Below are 21736 nucleotides of genomic sequence, written 5' to 3'. Positions count from 1 at the left end.
TATTGTTGTGCAAATCACAAAACACTATCTGGTGTTATTAAAATACTTTTTGTACGTAAAAATATTTTGACTGTACTTTTATACTAACTGTGCTAATTCTGACACGCCAATTTTCTACTAATGATGTGTAAGAACTAAAAATACTATTGACTACACTTAAGTGTACTTGTTATTACTTGACATATTTGAACTGTAACCTTCAATTTACTAATACGAAAATTCAGGTATGATGTTTACATTTTAAATTATGTTAAAGTTAAAATAATAATTAATTAAATTAATATTTGCAGTTTATTGAATATATATATTGATATTTGTTCACAACATATAAGGTAAACATTAAAACAAAAACATAAACTTACACACTTAATTGCAACTTAATGGCATCTAAAATAGCACAGTAAATAGAACTCAAATGTATAAGTAGTACTACTTATATTGTTAATACACAAAGTATAATATTAAATGTCTAAAAATAGCACACTTTTGAGTAAATTCAAATGGAAGTTTATTAAATATACTACGGTAAAGTGAAATTGTGTATACTTTTATGTACTTTAAATAACTCCATAAAATACAACTTTCACACATAAACACATTACGCAGTCATTGTATGTTTGACAAGAGCAAAGCATCAAGGACAACTTCTCTGTTCTCCAGTGGACTCAGAATCCAGTTTGTTCATCGTCAGTGACCTCAAACGCTTTGTTAGTTTTTCCGTCGATGTGTGTATCGTACGGATTCTCCGTGCTGCCTCTGTTGGCAGATTTCCTACAAACAAACAAGAATCACAACATGTCTGACAGTTATGGAAGGAATTTTCTTCAACATCGTGGAAATAGGTCTTACTCGCGAGACCAAAAACACTCACTTTTTGCGCTCTTTGACACCAGAGATCACAAGGTAGATGCCCGCCAGCACCACAACTCCCATGACAACCCCAAACACCACCAGCCACACCGTCACCGGCTGCTCCACGGGAGGGGCCAGTGTTGCTGGGATACCCACAAACTCCAATGTCTTGTCATCCAATTGGAAGGCCTGGTTGATTCTGCCTCGACTTAACCTGGGATCAATATCAAAATGTTTTTTATTATTGTTCACACCTATAGGGAGAGGTAACACAGAGTTGATCATATCATTTGTAGCAGGGAGCAAACAAAAATTATTGTGTTAAAAATTATAGAAAGGCTAGACTGAAGTTTTGTTAGGCTTTCAATAGAGACCTATTATGCTCATCTTTGGGTTCATACCAGTATTTTAGGCTTCTACTAGAACACAAAATCTCTACTTTATTTTTCTTATACTGCCCATGGCAGCCACACCTGTATTCACCCTCTTTTATAGTTTATAATTTATACTGTTAATTGATCCCCAGTGGGGAAATTACAATTCACACTCTGTTTGTTAGTAATCACTACACACAGGTCTGAAATACACACATTGAGCTACTGCCACCCCCATCTTTCTTTGAAGCTCTGTTGTAACCCTTGTCCATTAACAGTAAGCCCCCTCCCTAAAAAGCCCAGCCAGTTCTGACTGAGAGCTACATGTAGCAGTGTGTGTAATGTAAACACTACAGTAATGTGCCTGTAGCTATGACCATAAAAAGAAATCTAGCACAGTGGACGTGAGTTTGAGCTCAGAGTAGAAAAAACTGTTGAAAGCAGAGAGTTCAGAACAGTGTGAAATATGAGGTTTTTGCTCAGAGGGATTACTTTTACATATGTTCATCTCATTAAGCCAAAGTAGTGGAATGACACACCAACATTGCAATTGCCAGAAACGTCATTTAAAGTCATTCAAAATAAATTTGACTAGCTCGAATAGTAGAGCTCCTTAGTCTGTGACACACTTATGGTAACACAAAACAAGTATACTGCACTTAGTGTTTTAGAAATATACTGGACGTAATCAAAATACCCATGCGTGTTATAAATAAAGCTAGTGCCTCACCGTATGGCAGCCTCCACATCATCCTTTGGTATATATTCGGTGGGAGTTGATGGGTTGGTGACCACAATGTAGAAGGAGATTCTGGGAGTCTCGTCATACACAAGGACATCCTCTGGTCTGCGGGTAAAAAACAGGAAAAGCTCTCAAACGAATGTAAAAAAGACATTAAGAAGGAAAACAAAGCTGGAGCCATGTGATTGGGTTGACAGAGATGGCGGCCTAAGGTACAGCTCCTGGCCCAATCTTGCCAAAAAGTTGTGTCACATGGTTCCAACTCTATCACGTTATGCTAGTTAGAGTTATTTAAAGCAGAATGGCAAACAAGAACCAAACTTATTGGCATTGCAGAGGCATTACTGGAGAAAGAAAAGCATGAATAGCCAGCCGCTATTCAGGCTAACATCTCTAACTACAAGCCTCGGCTTTATCAGATCTGATATGGACAACCTAAAAACTACCAGGGAAAGCAACCTAAGTATTCCTGATCTGCCTAAGTGGTTCCAAAAATCGAGATTATAAGAGACCACTGAATTTACAGTGATAGCTAAAAGAAGAACTCCTCTACTAATCGTGCGCAGATTTTCAATGTGCTTCGCTACACAGACAGGCAGATAATCCCACAGGCTGCACGGAAATCTCCGCCCGTTGTCGGGGGCTTGTTATCCTTTTCTGACTTACATAACGCATTCAATCTACCATGTTCCTTTTTTAATTTCAATTTATTTACGATCAGCACTCAAGGCATATGGTGTCCCCTGGCAGAGGGCTCTGCCCATCCATCCTATCAGGAAGTTATTTACTATTCAGCCAAAAACCTGTGGTATTGTATCAAGGCTTTATCCGTTCTTGGTGAAATATGGCAGCTCTGGCCTTCCTATTGAGAAGGCCAAGAGTCTGACTGCAACCCGTTGGAAACCACCTCATTACTTGGCTATTTGTACTTGAACCCTTCCCTTTCTGGATGTCGTTTATATGGAGCTCTCCCCAGCGCGCATAAATGGAGCCCCAGGAAAGGCTTTGGACACTTGGCTCAGCATTGCTGAGTCCTTGAAATACATGCTGTAGATATGTGCCACAGTCTTCTCACTTCTATCTGTGTGTGTGTTTGTTCCGTTTTGTCTTATGCTGGTCTCCCTGTCAATGCCTCTTATATGTTTGTGTGTTTGTCTGTGTCTATTTCTCTGTGTCTTGTTTTTGCTGTCTCCCTCCTTCCTGTATTTCCTAAACACTTGATCGCAAAGAAGGATTTTGGAAAAGGTGCACTTTGCCTACTTATGTGTGCATAGGGTACTTTAATGTATGTTGTCATCGCGACCAAAGTTTTACACTTTTGTTTGGGTGTTTAAATAAAAAAATGTGATCCCCAAAAAAGAAGGAAAACAAAGATCCATATTTTGTAGTCTCAGGGTGATACTTACGTGAACTGAAGGGTCTTGTTCTTTTGGCTGTAGTAATGCCTCAAAGCGTACGCAATGTTGGCCTTGAACAGGTACAGCATGTTGGCATCCCAGGAATACTGAAACACAGTTTATCTGATTAATATTGTTCATGATGAGGATCAAACAGACTGAAGTTTGCTTTAAAGGAGGAGAATTAACTTTACGTTTAGTCAGACATTGTACCCCTAATACTGTAATAACTTCTGACAACAACAACAACAATAATAATAATAATAATAATAATAATAATAATAATAATAATAATAATAATAATAATCATAGTAATACATTTACTTTATATAGCAGTTTCAATAGTACACAAAGGCACTTTATAAGCATAACAAAAAAAACAATAACAATTACTGATTGGTAACAGAATCTATGATAAACAATAACAATGATAATGATAAATATAACTCACAGCGTTATCGCCCAGGGCAGCCTTCAAACTTATCCTCACTTTAATGGCATACTTTGAATCTGTAAAACAAAATAATTTGTATAATTTGATAAATTAGGATTTTTTTTTATTGTAAAAAAACATTTCTCCCTTGTTATTTTGAATACTTTATCAAATCTTCGCAAAACACGGCAAATAACACATTTGGCTGACTGTGAACACAACCCATGCATTGGTCTTTGGATATCACCAACCTTACGTCAAGAACTGGTTCACAAAATGTTGTTAATGTTACTGCCATAGCATCATCCAATAGCAACCTATTTCTGGATAACCCGTACGGTCAGGGACAGTAAACAGATCTAAACAATTTAATGCAATAGAGGAATCAATAGTAAAATTATTGGTTATTGTGTAAGCGCGTGCCCCCTGGACATGAGAGTTATAAAGCACTTTTTGGGCATATAAAATGTACAAATCATGGTGTACAGAGTACAATTTCCAGCAAGTTGCAATCACACTCATCTTCAGGAAATACACATTGTAGTAAGTAAGTTCTGTGGAAACAACAGTGACGTGAGACTATGGTTTTTCTACTTCCTTAAAAGTGTCCTCAGGGATTTTTCCCTTTTGTAAACTAGCACATGACATAAATTTTTTTTTTAATGAGTCATGATGAGAGAGTTGTTTGTCCGCTCAAACAGTTTATATGACTCTGGCACAGTTTTTCAAGTGTTCAATTAACTGTGTTTGGTGTTACTACATGAACACAATATGGCAATATGAACCCAGACAACATCCACCTATAGATTAGTTTGCTGTGCAGGAAACAAAGCAAAACTCACTTATTGACACATTAAACTTTCTTTGGATGTACAAAAAATAAATTGTAAAAAACACACATTGTGGTTTTAGTAAATATGCTGGATTATGGTTTCCTTGCAATTTTGTGGTGACGACAAGATGTTGATTAAATAATAAGTCCCAACGAAGAATGCTCTTTCAAAGGAAAGTGTTGTCCTTTAATGTCAGCGGCAGTATACTTTTATACTGAAACATTTTAATTGCGCTTTTGTTGAAAGTGTTGTCTCTTTTGGCATCATCTGTTGGTTTAGCAACGGCACTGAAGCACAGAAAAAGTATATTACATTTCAGTAAACTATCAGGTATTCCATTACCAAGTATGGAAAGTATATATAAAAACACAACACTAAGAAAGGCAAACAGCATTGTGGGTAATCAGAAGCACCTCCTTGCCTCCTCATTTGAACTGCTACCTTCAGGATGACAATACTATGCTTCTCTGTTTACAAAAAACAGATCAAAGTTCTCTTTTATTCCACAAGCCATAAAACTTCTTAATAGTGAAGGTCCTGAATGGCAATAAGGTCTCTTATTTTTCTATTTATTTTCAGCTGGTCTGGTCCTATTTTCAGCTGGTCTGGTCCTTTCCCCCCAATATTCCTCAGTGCTCTCGTCTATGTTAAAATTCCAATGGAATGTGATTTCTGCTGCAACCTTATATGTCCCCATGGGGACAATAAACAGAAAGCAAACAGCCAAGAAATAGCCTGGCATATAACCTCCCATGAAACTACAATGTGTGCTGGTACAGAACCAGGCTAGCTGTTTCTCCCTGTGCCCAGTCTTTTTGTCGACCTAAGCTAATAATTGCTGGCGGTAGCATCATATTTACCATCACTCTCAGAAAGCAAATAACATACTACCCAAAATGGCAATTCTAATTAGAAAATGGATTGTCATTTTAGTGGCAATGCTCTTTGGTATTGTACTTACATGGATCTACTGCTGTCTTCCAGCCTACAGTCCTGTTGTTTTTCTTGTTCTCGGCCTTCAGCCAGTCATGGAGTGGTTGGAAATAGTCCAACAGGGGGCGGGCGTTCATCTTGAAATCACCGGATATTGTATACAAAGCCCTGGTCCAGGACTTGGATCTACCAAGCTCTAACATATTCCTAACAGAAAACATTGAGGATGATGATAATGATGATAATGATGATAATGACGATGATGATGATCATGATAATACATTTATACTTATGTACCACAATATTGTAATAAAAAATGTGCTACAGCAAAACAGGAATGACTGAGACATTATTTCCCTTTTGATTTCAAATGGTTGGATAGACTAAGAGAAAGAGAACATATAGAAGTCTTTCATTGGGATAACCAAAGGAACTGCATCTGATTCTATGACCGCCTTTAAAGAGGAACAAAAAGTGGTCCATACCTCAGTTTGGTTCCTGCTACTGTAGAATTAGTAATGTCACATGTAGATAAAGCCCCTGGATGATTAGCTGCATCACAGAGAGCCTTTTGGAACTGAAACTGGTAGATGGTTCTCGTGAAGTACCTGTATTTACAACCAGCGACAAACATAGGCACATGGGTGATGGCTCATAGCATATTCACTGGGGCTATGTTTAATCCTCTATCTTTAATCATTTGTCTCACAGCTTTACTTCTCAGCTACTCCATCTTCATTGCAAGGGTTTGTGATTCGTAATTTCGGCTTTATGCAATCAACAAGCACAACTAAGAGTAAAACTCAAATACACCCAAAGTATCACCACGACTTTTATTAGTCAAAGACGTAAATATTTAGCGCTTGTTGTTCAATGTCAATGTCAACTTGTGCAATGTCAGCTGGCAGGTCATGAATACACAAAAAAATGAAATGTCATTGTCATGTGTACATGTCATTACATGGTTTAATCTGTGGACAAACCACCATAATAGAAAACTAGCATGCAAAAAACATTTATTTTAAAAGATGAATGTGAAAAGTCAAAAGAAAACAGTGAGTGCAGTAGTTGATCAGAAAATAGAAAAACATTTTAAAAAATGTAATTGAAAAATGTTGACAATGATGTCATGCTTTAATTTGCTTGAAGTGCAGCTTTACAGCGGGACTGTTACCTGATGAAAGAATAGTCTCCAGATACATGGAACAGAGCAGGCGGGTCACAGTAGGTCTCGTCTCTCGGCACTGGCTCCACCACCCCCACCAGCTCCCTCCTGTTATGACAACAGAGAGTCAGCACTGATGCAGGCCCATGCTGCACCACAAAGACCTGCAGTAAAGCAGCCGCTGAGGTAACACAACGTAAAAAGCAACTCAACTTGACCTGCAGTATGTCCACTTTTGTTGTAATGCACAAACTTGCTTGCAGTGATTTTGGACGTATATTTTTTCACAGAATGAACAAATTAACTGGATTATTAACCGAAGCTTCACATATGCATCTGCTCACTTCATCTCCCACCAGCGCTTCATCCAATTATCCTTGGTGATGTTCCCTGCAAACACCTGCCACCTCCATTCCTCCAGCATGTAGGTGAACGGCAGCGTAGCCACAATGGTGAGCGCCTGTTTCAGCAGGAAGTTAATCTCTGTTTCTGCAAGGCAAAAAAACAGAAAATGGTTTATGTTATTAAAAGTTTCAGGTGGTTGCCTGTTAATGGTCTAAACGTCATTTTAGAATTTAAGCTCTGAAATCTGTTTTGAAAGGACAATGAAACACAACACAATTTCTACAGATAAATATTGTTCTTTTTTTGGGACACTTTGGCAGAACACAGACACACATTGGACACATTGGACACATTGGATATGATATTAATAACATCTACAGTATATCAGATGATGTAGATGACAGTTTGTATAACAGTTAGCAGAAGTCCCAAGTTCATGTTATGCTTAATTATGTGGTTTCACCAGAGTACTCAGGTGAATACAGCTGGGATGGGGCGTTCTTGTTGCCCCAACAAGGCTGAAGATATTTTTATCCTAAATGCCCTTGGAGGGCAGCAACCCAGAGACACAATACCTTTTCTGGTTTGTTCAGAGCTTCCTATATTTACCATTGTCGATTGTTAACTTTATATGTTCAGTTGGGCGATGTATATTGGTTTAGGCCAGGTAAAAAAAAAATGCATTGTTTTTAATGGCTAAGATAAAATGTATCAAGTTAAACCTGCAATAACCATTGGTCGTTAGGGGGCAGTGTTAGCTTTAGCAATGACATATCTAAATTGATACTGTGAGGCAGACATAGTTGCTTATATACACATAAAGCAGACGTGAAGCAACCTAAGCAGTCAGTTGAAGTCAAGTCTCTGGCAACTTGACAAATGGAGGTCCAATATTCACTCTTGCATACGCAATCTTTACTCCTGTATCTACGTCAATGAGCTGGCTGTGGAAATATGTGAACTTGTGTGATAATCTTATTAACTAATATCTGCTTAGTCCTTGTGACAATGGCAACTAAAATGAGCTCTTATTCTGTCTCATTTAAGGAACAAGGAAAAACAGCTGCACACGAACAAAATACAAGGTTCACTGAGCTGCTGTAGCAATTATCTTATCTATCGATCAGTTCAACAAGCAGCTATCAGGGAATGGATAACAGTACGCTAAATCTAGTTAAACTGTAATTGTAACTGAACAGCACAAATACACAGCTTATTCGTACTCTTCTTCATTTTTGGAAGTTAGCGGACTTCAAGTGCATTACAACCTCTTTTCGAACTGTAGGAGGGCCAACCTTGACTTACATAGACATATGAACAGCATGTGTAAATGAAAGCGTCTTAAATCTCATCTGAATTTTATCCATATACGAGTTACGCTTAAATGACAAAAGTAAATGGTCATTTCATCCATTGAAAATATAAAATGATTGATTATAGCATGTTTACTGTTTTGGAGAGCTAATACTTCTTTGGTTTAATAATTGTGTATCAGTGTATCAATATTACCATTATCATAAATGAAGTCAGGAGCCAGGAGATTGAGGCTCTGCAGGTGTTTGGGCGTTGCAGCAGAGAGGGACATGATTTCTCCCACAGCCTCGTGGAAACCCTCGTTGGCTCCCTCCCTCAGCAGGTAGGACAGGTTACGGTAAGCCATCTGGTACTGGTTGTGACCCATCTCATGGTGCGCTGTGAGGAAGTCATCCATGTTGACCTTAGTGCACATTTTGATCCTGGAGACGTCACAGGAGAAGGGTTAATGTCAGCAGTTATATTGTGTGACGCAGACATAGCACGATACCATATCAGAAATATTGTACCAATAGAGCAGCCTGCGCAATGACATGTTTCTGATTAGTCAGATATAAACACTTAAGTCCAAGGTGTAAATGTGAAAGTCCAATGAATACAGTTTAATTGAGACAAATTGGCACTGGTGAGCCATGAAGCCTGCCTTTTGGAAGGGTTACGTTTTGCATTTGGATAACTTTGTTGCAATAAATGGTCAAACTTCTGAAACCTCTTAAGCCACCACATAGATTAATATTTTTCAAAATAAAGACTTTGGTTATCTTTATCAGCTGGAAAGAATGACTCCGAGATTAATCAACATAATTGTTCCGGGGGGTTCATAATTACGACTCTCATGTACTGAACTACAGTGAGAGTTTTCAGAAAACTGCACAAAACCCCTTCTAAATAATTTTTAAAAGAGCTGCTTATATGAGTTGAGTCGCCTGTCCCAAATGTAGTCTTTTTAAATACCAATATATACAGTCCATGCTCTTAATTAATAGATCTGTACATATTAGAGGTTGGTTGAAACTGCTTATACATAAGCTTTTTGGAGATCATTTATTTCCGTTTAAGAGTCAGCAACTGTCAGAGTTGGATAGATTTTGCTGTTTTTTCAGTAGCTGTTTCAGTGTGGCTGCATTTGTTTGCATGTGTAAATCTGTGCATGTCTGTGGATATCTCCTACCTAAAGTCCTCTCTGTTTCCCATGTCCCAGGCTGTGGGGTGACAGACCACCTTGCGTCCATCACTAGGCTTCACTAGCATGGAGTTATTCCAGAAGTTTGGGAACATCTCGTACAAGCCCACAGACATAAAGAACTTCTCTGCTTCTTTGAAAAGCCTCTCCTCAATCCAGCCCTGAAATTCAAATTGACATTTAAAAGACGGTTTCAGTTCCAACAGAGGATTTCATTATCTTGGTTGTTTAATTTCTTTACCACTGAAAGCATAATGTTCAATGCTTGTTTTGAACACTACAAATTAACACATTCAACAAAATTGTACTGCACCTTGTCCACCATAGTATTGCTGACATCAATGTCTTCTTTATTAGGGTAAGGGACTGATAGACGATACAGGTTGGTCCAGAATCTTCCCCACATGTCACCTGAACAATCAAAACTAAAGGTAATAACTTTCTACTCCACATTCTCCGAGTACGAAGAGATGCTCTTTTGGAAATAAACAAAGTGGTAGTGGTAGTCCTGGACTGGGACTTGAAACTAACATGAACTTAAATTGTGACATGGTTGATATGGCTGATATTTCTCTACTGTTGCAAACCTGAGTTACAGTACAGATGTTTGAGTTTACAATTTGCTTTACCACTGAATAACTGACTCTTTTATACAATTTTCCTTTTATGCTTGTTTTTCTTTTGGTAAAGCTAGACAAATCATACCCAGGAGATGGGCTGGCAGAGGCCCTTCTGAATCAATGTGTCCTGGGTAGACTTCCATAAGCCTGGCTCTTACATAGGCATGCAGCTCCATGTATAAGGGCAGGATCTGGGAAAAAAATAAACAAAATAGTTAATTACTTTGCACAATCAATAACAAACCATAGATTCCTTTCTTTTGGGTAATGTAGACGTTCTGAATGTACAATACATTAATATTAGACGTACCTCATTGTATAAAGAACGGACATCTTTCATCAGACCATCTCCGGTGTACTTGTACTGAATTTCCTCCTCGATTGTCTCATAGTTATACCTCCAGTAAGCTCCATAGTCTTCAAAACCTGTAGGAGTGTGTGTCAGAGAGGAACAGATCGAGAGAGATAGAAAGCAGACACATTTCAATTTACTACTGGAGGCTTTTTTGGTGGCATTTTAGCTGTTTTTTGTGGTAGAGTAAGCCGTGGCGCTGCCAGTATTGCTTGAGTTAGAGGATAGGACATGCTCGTCCAAACTCAGCTGTTTACTGTGTTACAACAACATCATCATGCATGATCACTGAACACCATTAGCTCTCTGTTTGTCCTATCCACAATCAGTATCAGCTTATTTCGGTATAGTTTCTTAACATGTTTACAGCCTTTTAGTCAAAGTATTTCCATTGTGTGGTAATTATTTAAGCTACATTAGGTTTCCATCCAGAATTATCAAGTGCATGTCATTCACACATTAAAAACATGATACATCCTGGGGCGTCCTGGTAGCTCACCTGGTTGAGTGTGTGCCCCCATGTACATGTACAAGGCTCAGTTCTTACCACAGCAGCCTGAGTTCAAGTTTGACCTTTGCTTTTCACTTCCTTTGCTGCATGTCTTTCCCATGTCTCTCTAACCTTTTTCCTTTCTTAATCTGTCCTATCAATAAAGGCAAAAAAGCCCACAAAATAATCTTTAAAAAAAGAAAACATTATACATCCTCACAAGTAGAGAAGGTCCGCTACCATTTTTTGCTTCCCAATACCGATTCTGATACCTGAACTTTTGTATCAGCCAATCCTGAGTACTGATCCCATAACAATGTGTCATGTATTTTTATTAGGTTTTGACAACTGTATACTACTATGCCTGTTTGGATGCGATATAATTTCAATTTCTGTTGTAGGTCTGGCTCAGGTTAAACTCTTTGTATGACATAAACAAACACAAACATTGAATTTTTTGTATCCAGTTTGACAGTCATACAGTTTGACTTAAATAAACTACTTTAACGTGGATTTTCTTTAGGGCTTTATTATGTGGTATCGGATCGGTGCATAAACTCCGGTGCTGATACCAGGTTTTAGGCAGTATCGGAGGCGATACTGATACTGGTATCGGTTTTGGAACATCTCCACTCACAAGTAAACATTTACATCAAGTTGAATATTTTCTTTGAGATGTATCACCGTTTAGTTTGGCAGCTTCATTCTTCAGATCCACATAATCTTCATACAGCGGCCTCATCTTCTTCCCCACCTCTCTCCTCCAGCCCTCCCACACATGCAGACGCTCAAAGTAGTCTGTGCTGTCGGCCATTACATGTTCCAGGCCTGTAAACAGAAGAGCATTCAAGTCAGTGACAGATTATATTGATGAAATGAATAAATGTTTTACTTTATATCTATTCTGAAAAAAAACTATTGCACTAAACAAGTATGATGTATGACATAACTGTACTTTATTTCATGATAACTGATACCACTACATTTTGGGGGGAAATATTGTGCATTTTAATATGCTACATTTATCCCAGAACTATATGCTGTTTGTTAAGCATGTAAACAGTTTATAAAACATGCATTATTCTACATTAAACTTCTCAACAGTTGTAACTGTTCTTGAAATTATCTCCACCTTGACATCAGTAAAATGACAGTATTGCAATATATAGTCTGTGATAATTATAACATGGGGAAAGAAGCCATTTGGCATTATATTTTGGTACCAATACTTTTTCTTCAGTAATATTTTGAATGATGGACTTTTACTTTTTTACTAACCATCAGAGAAGATTAAAAGGGGAAATCTGGTATACCTTTTGTGGAAATGTTAACAACGCACACACACCAGAACTGTGACAAACCAGACACTGATTCTGCATTAATAGGTCAAAGGTCAAAAATACTGGGAGATATTTAGTTAATCTTTAACAATTGCATTTTCTAAGCTTGTTGCATAGTTTTTTTTAAACGTTAAATCTTAAACTGAAAGTAACAAGTAACTATAAAGCTGTCAGATAAATAAATATACTGTAGTAGAGTGAAAAGTAGTTTGCTCTAAAATGTAGAAGTATAAAGTAGCATCATATGGAAACCCTCAAGCAAGATACAAATACCTTAAAATATGTAATATTGCAACTTTCCACCAATGGAAACATGCAGTTGTGATCCTGTTTTTAAATGTGTTTGTTGTTCAAGAACAGTATAAAAACAACACAATCCCCACAATGGATTAGAGTATCTTGGTAAAATCTCTGTTACAACTTTGAACTTATTTTCTCATTGAGTATGTTAATTATAAACTGCTTTATCTGACTTTGGCCTCCATTAGCAGGCCGCCCCGTCGCCATAACCAGTCTTTAACAGAGTCGTACCTGGCTCCAAAGTCTGGCAGTTAAACGGGTCGTCAATGAGACACACCGTCGCTGTGCTGTAGATTGTACTCATCTCACTCATGACCTTACTGAGCTGTGCAAGTAAATTAAAAAAAGAAAACACAAGGACAAAATGTTAAGGTAGATGAAGCACTTTGGAAGCTTTCCAGAAGCTGTGTCTTTAGGGCTTTTACAAGCAAAGAACATATCCGTAATTCCTCAAATAAAGACAATAGTCAATTAAAAGCCGGCCTCTGATAGTGGCAGGGGGCGTGGCCAAACACGGACAAATAAAGGCCGGCCTCAAATTAAGGCCAGGGAAATAATAGTTTGGATAATATCATAAATGCCTTTCATATAATGTGCATTCAAGTTTACCGTTATGTAAATTTCTACCAATTTAATTTAGTAGACTCAACAATTTATTTATAAATGTATTTATAATTTGTTTTTGTTTTTTTCTGGGTTATGGTACTCATGTAAAGTATTATTTTCCTTCCGGTATTTTAGACAGTAGTGCGGCTGCATGTGTTATTACACTTTACACTTGGCTGGGTACCGTAGGCCTACAGGTGCAACTAGATGGCAGTAGCCACATTGGATGTAACACAGGTCTAACATGGTAATATTTTTGCAAACATTCTAAAAAAAAAGTAATGCTCTCTGTCCACTGGAACGCATTTAAAAAGGAATTAGAAATAAAAGCCTGCGTCTAATACCAGCCTGCTTCAAATAAAAGCCGGGTAACTTCTGCAGTTCTGGCCCCGGCTTTTATTTGAGGAATTACGGTATTTTAAGACCCACCTAATCCCATATAACAGAATGAAATATAACAATTGTCTTACTTGTGCAGCTTTATCTGGGGAAAGGGCACCAGAGCCTTGGTCTTGTAGGGAAATTAGCTGTAATTTGATTTCTGGATCCTTGATCTGGTCAACGGGGAATTTCAACGACTCTTCTGACATCTGGGAGTAGAATTTCCCCCACATTTCCCCCTCTTTTGTCTGGGGAGGTTGTAAACAGACACATCAAAATACCGTCTTGAGCATTCTAGAGATGTTAAAAGCCTCCCAAAGCTTACCAGTTTATCTGAGTTCTCCTTTGTGATGTTGGTGTTGTAGGCCCATGATGCCAGCGAGTACTGGTACATACGCTGAGTGGCCTCCTCATCAAACATCTGCAGGAACTCCTTTGCCTTGTTCTCCACATCTGACTGAGCAGAAACAGTGCAGGACACAGCCAGCAACACTACAAGAACCCGAGCAAACATCTCTAGTACTTCAGCTCCCTCCACACACACAAACTAACTCTGAGAAGGAGGGACATTTCAATAACTTTATGTGTTGCCTTGACCTTTGGACAGCAGAGCCATAACTTAGGGTGTATATGAGTTTTCATTTATAGAGAGGATGTTTCAAAAGAACAGTAAATGTCAATGCAGGAGTCTGTGTAATATTGTATACATTATTAGTTCCAAAATAGACACAATCTCTTTTCATATTTATATTTGTGTAGTTTGCAAATATTTTCTTTTGATAAGGTCCCTGGCTGTTTCTTAGAAGCTAGTCAACATGATAAAATAAATCAAAATTTTTTTGGCATAAAATGAAATGCCTGTTATGAGCAATGTCTACATTACTATCAATAAAATAAATACTCGAGACCACAGTAAAAAAAAAAAAAATGCTTTTATTAGTGACTGTTCCTTTGGAATCAAAGACAATAACTTTTTTTATTGTCTCCTTGAAACTTATTTTTTTTATCTTATGGCTTTTTCTCACCTGATAAAATTTGTTGTAATTGTTTAATTATTTTATGCTCTTTTATCTTTTGGAATGTTTTTAACTTTGTTTTCCTTGTTTTTTTTAAAGGTTTGATATAAATAAAGTTACTATTATCGCGGATATTATTATGAGAATGTGAAAGAAGAAAGTGTTTTTTACTAGTGTTCACTTGGATAATGGTTGCTTTTTTTTAAATGTCATTTTTTAAACTCACATAACCCTTTGAGGAGGAAAGTCAAGGTAACAAGAAACAACAGCATTAGATGAGACTCCAACCTTCTTATCTGGAGCTGGATTTCCCAGCCCCGGATAAGATGCAAGTCATGGACATTAGGCCATAAATGCTCATAAGAAATCCTCAGCCACAGGGGCAAGGTTTACTATTTTAATGTATTATTGACAACACCAAAATATTATATAATACTTTCTTTGTCAAAAGCAATCAATAACCTACTAAGACTTATATGAAAATTAATTCCAATAAAATTATTCAGAATTGTTTTTGTATCCCAAAAATCTCTCAGTATGGCCTCAGGCTACCATTTTATTTCTGAGCTTGACATCTAGGGCTTAGATTCAGGCTTGTTTTTGTATTCAACCATTTATTTATTGTGCTTTTGGAGTGCCATTATGTTGATTATTCATGTTTCTATCAATGTTTCACTCAAAGGCAGTGAACCCAGTTTTACATCCCTGGGAACATCAACTTGGTGCAACATCACCATCCTGTGGACGCAGTCTGTATCATCATACCCTCATGTTTTCTTCGGGTCAAATTTGACCGGTTTTCAAAAAAAATGATAGGAAATAAAGGAAGTCAAAATACAGGTGAAAAATGTTGGAAAAGGCGGCAAAATATACAATACAAAAAAGAAATACTAAAACTTCATAAAAAATTTTTTAAAAAGCAACACAATTGTTGAGATAAGGATACTGTCTATAGGAAAAATAACGATATGGTCAAAACCACTACAGTGCTCATTTACCTATTTTTAAAGGAAAAATAAATATCAAGTTTTTGTCACGAAGGCATCATGACCTCCGTGATCGATGGAAAAGACGTAAGGTGACAGTACAAACTTTAAGAATTTAAACGGTTTCTTCCCAATGTCTGAGTTGAAAATCCATCTTATTGTCATGTAAGAGTCCTGTTCATGTTGCACAGAAATTTTAATTGCATTTTGTGCCTGTTAAGAGGCACAAAGGTATTCTTTAGAACATGACCCCACAACTGGCATTTTAGCTGCCTGGGAGCTCTGGCCATTACCTGCAGCAACTCCAGTTTGCAAGCACCAATTTTGGTCGTTACTCGGAGACATCTAGTGATCAAGATTCAGGTAGAAATTGTCCGGATTTCTCCTTTAAGTGGCAAAATAACTAGCAACTATAGCTGTCACAGCCCTCATCAGTATTCACCTCTGAGATGTGTAAAAGTATAAAGTACCATAAAATGGAAGTACTCACGTAAAGCACAAAAAACGTAACATTGTGCTTAAGTACAGTTCTGGGTAAATGACAGTTTCAGATGCTTTACTTACATAAAAGTAGCAACAATATGGTGTAAAAATTTAAAAGTAAAAGTCCTGCATTCAAAGGGGCTGGTATTAATAAAGACGCAGGGGCTTGGGGGACTTTGACAGAGAGGCAGAATGAGCAAAAATAAACACAACAGAGAAAGCTCTTGAGACAAAAAAAAAGTTAAATTATGAGCAGCATTTTAATAATGTACCCGTTCTACATAGAGCAAATTCAAACTATTTTTTAGACTGTGGATGTTTTATCAATAATAAATATTGGATCACATTTTAGAAAGGGATCATACATTTTGTATACAGTATGAAATTTATATTTTTTATAAAAATGATGCACAAACATTGTATGTCAGCCAACACATGCTGTTGGGTGTTTCCAAACTGTGCTTGATTGACATCTCCCTCACCTTTCTGTTTGCTTCTTTTGTACCTATAGTTCCTTTTCTGTGACTCAGTCACAGAGTCAGAGTCCTGTCGAATCCATGACTCCCAGGCACTGTCTTGTACACTTTAGTTTGCATATTTAAGTAAATACAATAATTCCATCTGGAGGAAGTAAACTCATTAGATCTAAAACGGTTACTGTATAGAATTTAAAGCAATGATCACATGCTTCACATTCAAAATAAATGGTGGATATGTTCAAGTAAAATGTAAAGGCATGAAGAATTTCACACTGTGTATTCAAACAACCATCGTTTGTTCCCATTAACATCAGTGTCCCTTAGCGCATTATAAATCATTACTGTATGGTTTATTGTTTGCTGGGATGCAAACATTGACCGTTTTACAATAGAGGTAATAGTAAAGAAAATATGGCAGAACATAAATTAATTGACAGGGAAACAACCCAAGCAGGAAACTAGGCTTAGAATAAAAAATGAACAATCTGCTGGTGAGAGACCCTGTTGTTTTGGCAGAAGAATTCCTGCTTCGTTAAATCAATAGTAGATTTGGTGAAACAATTCACATCATCACATTGTGATTATAGACTCCAGACGCTCGATCAAAAACCATGTTAAAATGATATCTAAAAGAATTAAATTAAATCTCAGTAATTTTAAGCAAATCAGAGGATTTCTGTCAGATGCAGCTGCTCTGATGTTTCTCCACTTAATGATATTTTCACATCTGAACTACTGCCTCACCAGCTGGTCTATGCTGGGTTCTACTACCCTAAAACCAGTTGTACAAGAAGGCACCTAAGACTCTAGATTTAAAAAAAACTTACTCTTATCATCACTGCAACATTTTAGAGAAATATAGCTTACTGAGCTTTGATCAATTTTGTAAATTTTCCTCAATGTGCTTAATTCATAAAGTACTACATGGCCTGGGGCCACCTCCGTTGCTATAGTTTATTAAATGCAGACAGGCTCGGATCACCAGTACTGTTGTAAACAGGGACTGTGAGGTTCTTTTTAGAAAAACCTCCTTCAACCATAATGCTATAACAACGTAGAGCATTATAGAACATAAACTACCTCCAGCTATAAAGGAATGTCCCACTTTGGCCACCTTTAAGAGTCAAGTCAAGTTGGGGCGTAGAGCTAACCAAACGTACAACTACCTCTTACTGTTTGCTGTTTTTTGTGTGTGTTTTTTTGTTTTTTTTTACTCTTTCTCTGTTTCTCCTTGTTTTATATATCAAATGTTACTAATGTATATCTTCTGTATCTTTTTATTATAACTTCAAATGCCTTAATGGACTACGGATAAAAATTAGCCCTTGGGCTACAATCTGGCATTTTTACGTGTACTATCGTACATGTTCTTAATGTGCATTGTCCTGAAATATTAAATAAAAACAATTTGTAGTAACACTTTCGGCAGCTTGGAGTGAAGCGCATGACAGGTTACTGTCAATCTGTGCTGCCTCGAGTTTGCTGCAACAGCAAGTTTACTGCGGGCATGTCTATATACAGACTAAGCCAGAGGCTATAGGATAATCACTGTGAATGAAAGACAACAGCCAGGCTTAGTAACCTGGAAACTCACAATCAGCAAAAAAAATCTGTTCACTGGACATCGTTCAGCTAACGTTACAGTATAGGCTCCTGCTGTAGGTGAACTTATCTGGACGTTTAAAGCCTCAGCGTTTGACCAGGAGGATAAATACTGGTCAGGGATGTGTGCACTACATTGTCTTCCATGGGGTTATGTGTTGTATTAAACACATTAACATAATCAGCTATTAGTAGGCTATGTTTGAAAAATATGACATGATTTTTATTTTTATTGATTGTTTATTTGATTTCATTTCATTAATTGTGTATTTAATTTGAGTTATTTTATTATAAATAAAGCTTTATTAAATATCTGGCAATTAGCAATTTAGAGTGTCCAATTGGCCTAAAGTGCTTGTTTGGATTTTGGGCGAAACCCAGGGCACCATGAGGAAATCTACACAGAAATATGATTGAACTTTCATTTTGTGTTAGATTGTATTAAAGCCATAGTGCGTAGTTTCTGTTCCCTATGAGGAATTCTAAGTTATGACAACAGCACTGTTGGTGCGTCCACATGATGCAAGCCTTCTGTGATCCTGCACAGCCCCCACCCCTCCTCCACGTAGTTGCTAATAGCCAAGGAGAACATGGAGAAACCACGATAGAATCTTTAGAATAGGTCATCATTTTCTTGAGTTTTTGTGCGGAAAAGTCCCCGGACGATACAATCTTCTGAACATAGTCATACAGAGAGTGTTGTTTGGAGCTGATAGTCTTAATTAGCTTTGTAGCAACTCATTTGGCAATGGCTTGAATGTAACAGACTCTCATTAATATCAAAAAGTTATGCACTAAAGCTTTTTTTGATTGAATTAGATCATTTAGAGTTTCCAATAACTTAAAGTGCATATCCTTGGATTTTAGACTGTATGAGGAAACCTGAGGACCAGGATTCTTTGTCTTCTTGTTATCCGTCTTCTCTTTCCTTAGCCTTCTCCTCCTTTGCTTTCTTTTTCATTTCTGCCTCCTCTTATTCTATCTCTTTCATCTTCTCCTATTTTGCTTTCTTACTCCTGATTTCCACCGGCTGCGGAATGGCTGTGTCGGCTCTGTGCTCAGCCGTCCTTCAATACCCACCAGGTCCGGATTTGTTGCGAAATGGCTGCGACCATGACTGACAGCTGAAGTCACGAGGACCCACGAGAGTTCATGTATGATTGCGCGATATAACAGGGTGTGATTGCGCAATAAAACAGGGTTGAGTTTCTATAAACAGAACCACAAAAACTTCTGACCTGTTGACTTCAGGCCTATCTACAAACATTAGGGTGTTTTTCAGGTGCAGGGAAATATGATCCGCCGTGAGCACGGTGTATTTTATTTTGAAAATTAACAGGATGTTTTACTTTGTGTCTGTGCTGGACCTCCTGTCCCGTACAACCTGCCCTGTGCTGAAGAAACTCTGCGCTCTGGAGGGCTGCAGATCGCCTGAGCTGGGACGGAGTTGGGACGCAGCCATTCCGCAGTTAGTGGAAATAAACACGTTGACTTCAATGGAAACCTAATGACTCCGCCGCTGTTCCGCGGTTGGAGGAAATCAAGAGTTATTCATCTCTTTATACATTTCGCTTTTCATTTTCTGCAACTCTGTCTGTCTCACATTGTTGTTCTTCTTGCGGACAAAGAAATCTCTTGTCCCATATCTTGGGTTGTTTTTTCTTTCCATGGTACTGCATAGCAGACCTTGGTTGCCTGTAATAAAGATTGTGACTGAAGTTAACTTAGGTTTTTTGATGTCGCTGTTCATAACGTTGAGTTGGTTTATCAAAGACACTAGCGAAAGCAACACAGTACAGGAAATAGGCACAGCGGAAAGGTCCGATAGGCCGAAACCTTTTGTTTGCTGATTTCACATATCTCCGCAATTCAAATCCACGGCCAGTTGTCTACCCAACGAAGTCATTCACAGACACAGAAATGTAAAGTATGTCATCCTACAGAGTGACATTACAAATTGTAAATTTGAGGTTATATTGGTCTCCCTGTTATGACCTCCTATGAATAAACTGTTACAAAACTACAAATCCAATGGGGTCTATAAAAAAAACAAAACAGAATGGGATAATTTTCTAGAGTGGACTTTTTAATTATGTTCAGAAATCATTTTAAAAAGCAGTTCTCATAAAATTAGGAAAAGTCATGGAGTATTATTGTGATTGAATAATGTTATGTATATATATTTTTTAATTGAATGCTAATGACAAGTTAATTGGTGAAGCCAGACACATTGGTTTTCAGATGGAATTGACCAATTTAATCCTATAGAATTCTTGTCATATATTGGACATTTCATTATTAATTACCTTAATTTCATACACTGAAGTTGAGCTTGGCTGTCTGCTCTTATGAGCAAATTATATCAATAGATCATTTGTGTACAGTTCTGAACCCCTCTTGGTTCAAGGGTTATCATGTACAAAGGTTTGATAATAAAAAAGATAATAAACATTTGTCTTATATATTTACTCCAGTGTTGCCGGATCACCTAGAGGATCAAATAGCAAAGTCTGAATAAAATCAGATCTTGTTATGAAATGCTTCTATGTCAGTGTGTCCTGTCGTGATGAGAAACTTGTAGATTTTCATTTGATTATGATTTTTCTGACGGCTCCCTGTCCACACACATCCACATCTCCGGGTTTTACCTCAGTCCTCGTTCTCGTCCTCTCAGCCTGCACAGGCCACAGAGACAGGCTGCATCAATTCACTGGACAGTAACCACAGTAAGACCGGAAACGAGGAAAGACCTGAAAGAAATAAAAGCTTAAGGTGTGCAGACTGAGACTAAAACAATATATGTGTATTCAGAAAAATATTTTTCAAGATATTCTATTATTTTACGTTTAATCAACGCCTATTATTTTTTTGTATTTTCTATCAGATTTCCATCCATCCCCAGTCTCCTCCATCATTGTTTATAATTCTACTAGACTCAGGTTTTTATTTTGAAGGTTTTAAACAGTGTTTCCTTTTCAATCTGGATGGTTTGACGCTGCACGTAGGCAACCCATGATTGCAGACTCAACACGCATCCTCACACCACTGACCTGGGCTAAGCTGTGTCCTGCATGTGTGTGCATGTGTGTGTGTGCATGCGTGAGCGGGAGTGTGAGTGATCCCCAGAATCCAGCAGCAGGATGGAGGATCTCAAGGAGAATCTGGGAACTTTGGATTGACGCCCGGGGATAACGCGCGGACGGCCTGAACCTCATTGGGTTTCACTTGGATTTATATATTTGGATGTTGTCTGTTTCCCCCTTTTCCCTTTTTCTTCTAGGCAGTGGGAATTTACACTTGGCTTACAACTATCATTTCTGGCGTGCAAAATGCCATTCGCGAAAAGGATTGTGGAGCCGCAGCTTCTGTGCAGGCACCAGATCCCAAACGATGAAGCTCTGCTTTTCGAGGACCTGTGTACCATCAGTAACGTGGTTCTGTCCCGGACCTTGCGACAGCTGTCCGACCTGGCCCGGCACGCCTGCTCCTTATTTCAGGAGCTGGAAAACG

The 21736-nt window shown here is 37.8% G+C and overlaps 1 protein-coding gene across 1 annotated transcript; it reads right to left on the bottom strand.

The window, feature by feature from the left end:
- Positions 1-173: 173 nt before the first annotated feature.
- On the bottom strand, positions 174-14246 carry ace2 (angiotensin I converting enzyme 2). The gene is made up of 18 exons (XM_034876451.1): positions 13986-14246; positions 13750-13908; positions 12905-12998; positions 11718-11861; positions 10502-10617; positions 10277-10382; positions 9885-9982; positions 9560-9732; positions 8584-8810; positions 7074-7218; positions 6739-6837; positions 6050-6172; positions 5593-5771; positions 3817-3875; positions 3375-3472; positions 1957-2073; positions 872-1066; positions 174-771 (listed from the first exon to the last, which is right to left on the bottom strand). The coding sequence occupies exons 1-18, from the start codon at positions 14172-14174 to the stop codon at positions 666-668; spliced, it is 2427 nt and encodes an 808-aa protein (XP_034732342.1). The 5' UTR covers positions 14175-14246; the 3' UTR covers positions 174-665.
- Positions 14247-21736: the final 7490 nt, after the last annotated feature.

The sequence above is a fragment of the Etheostoma cragini genome, chromosome 1 (genome assembly GCF_013103735.1).
Source record: "Etheostoma cragini isolate CJK2018 chromosome 1, CSU_Ecrag_1.0, whole genome shotgun sequence".
Taxonomy (NCBI): domain Eukaryota; kingdom Metazoa; phylum Chordata; class Actinopteri; order Perciformes; family Percidae; genus Etheostoma; species Etheostoma cragini.
Note: the sequence above shows the minus strand (reverse complement) of the source record. Positions and strands in the feature narration are given on the sequence as shown.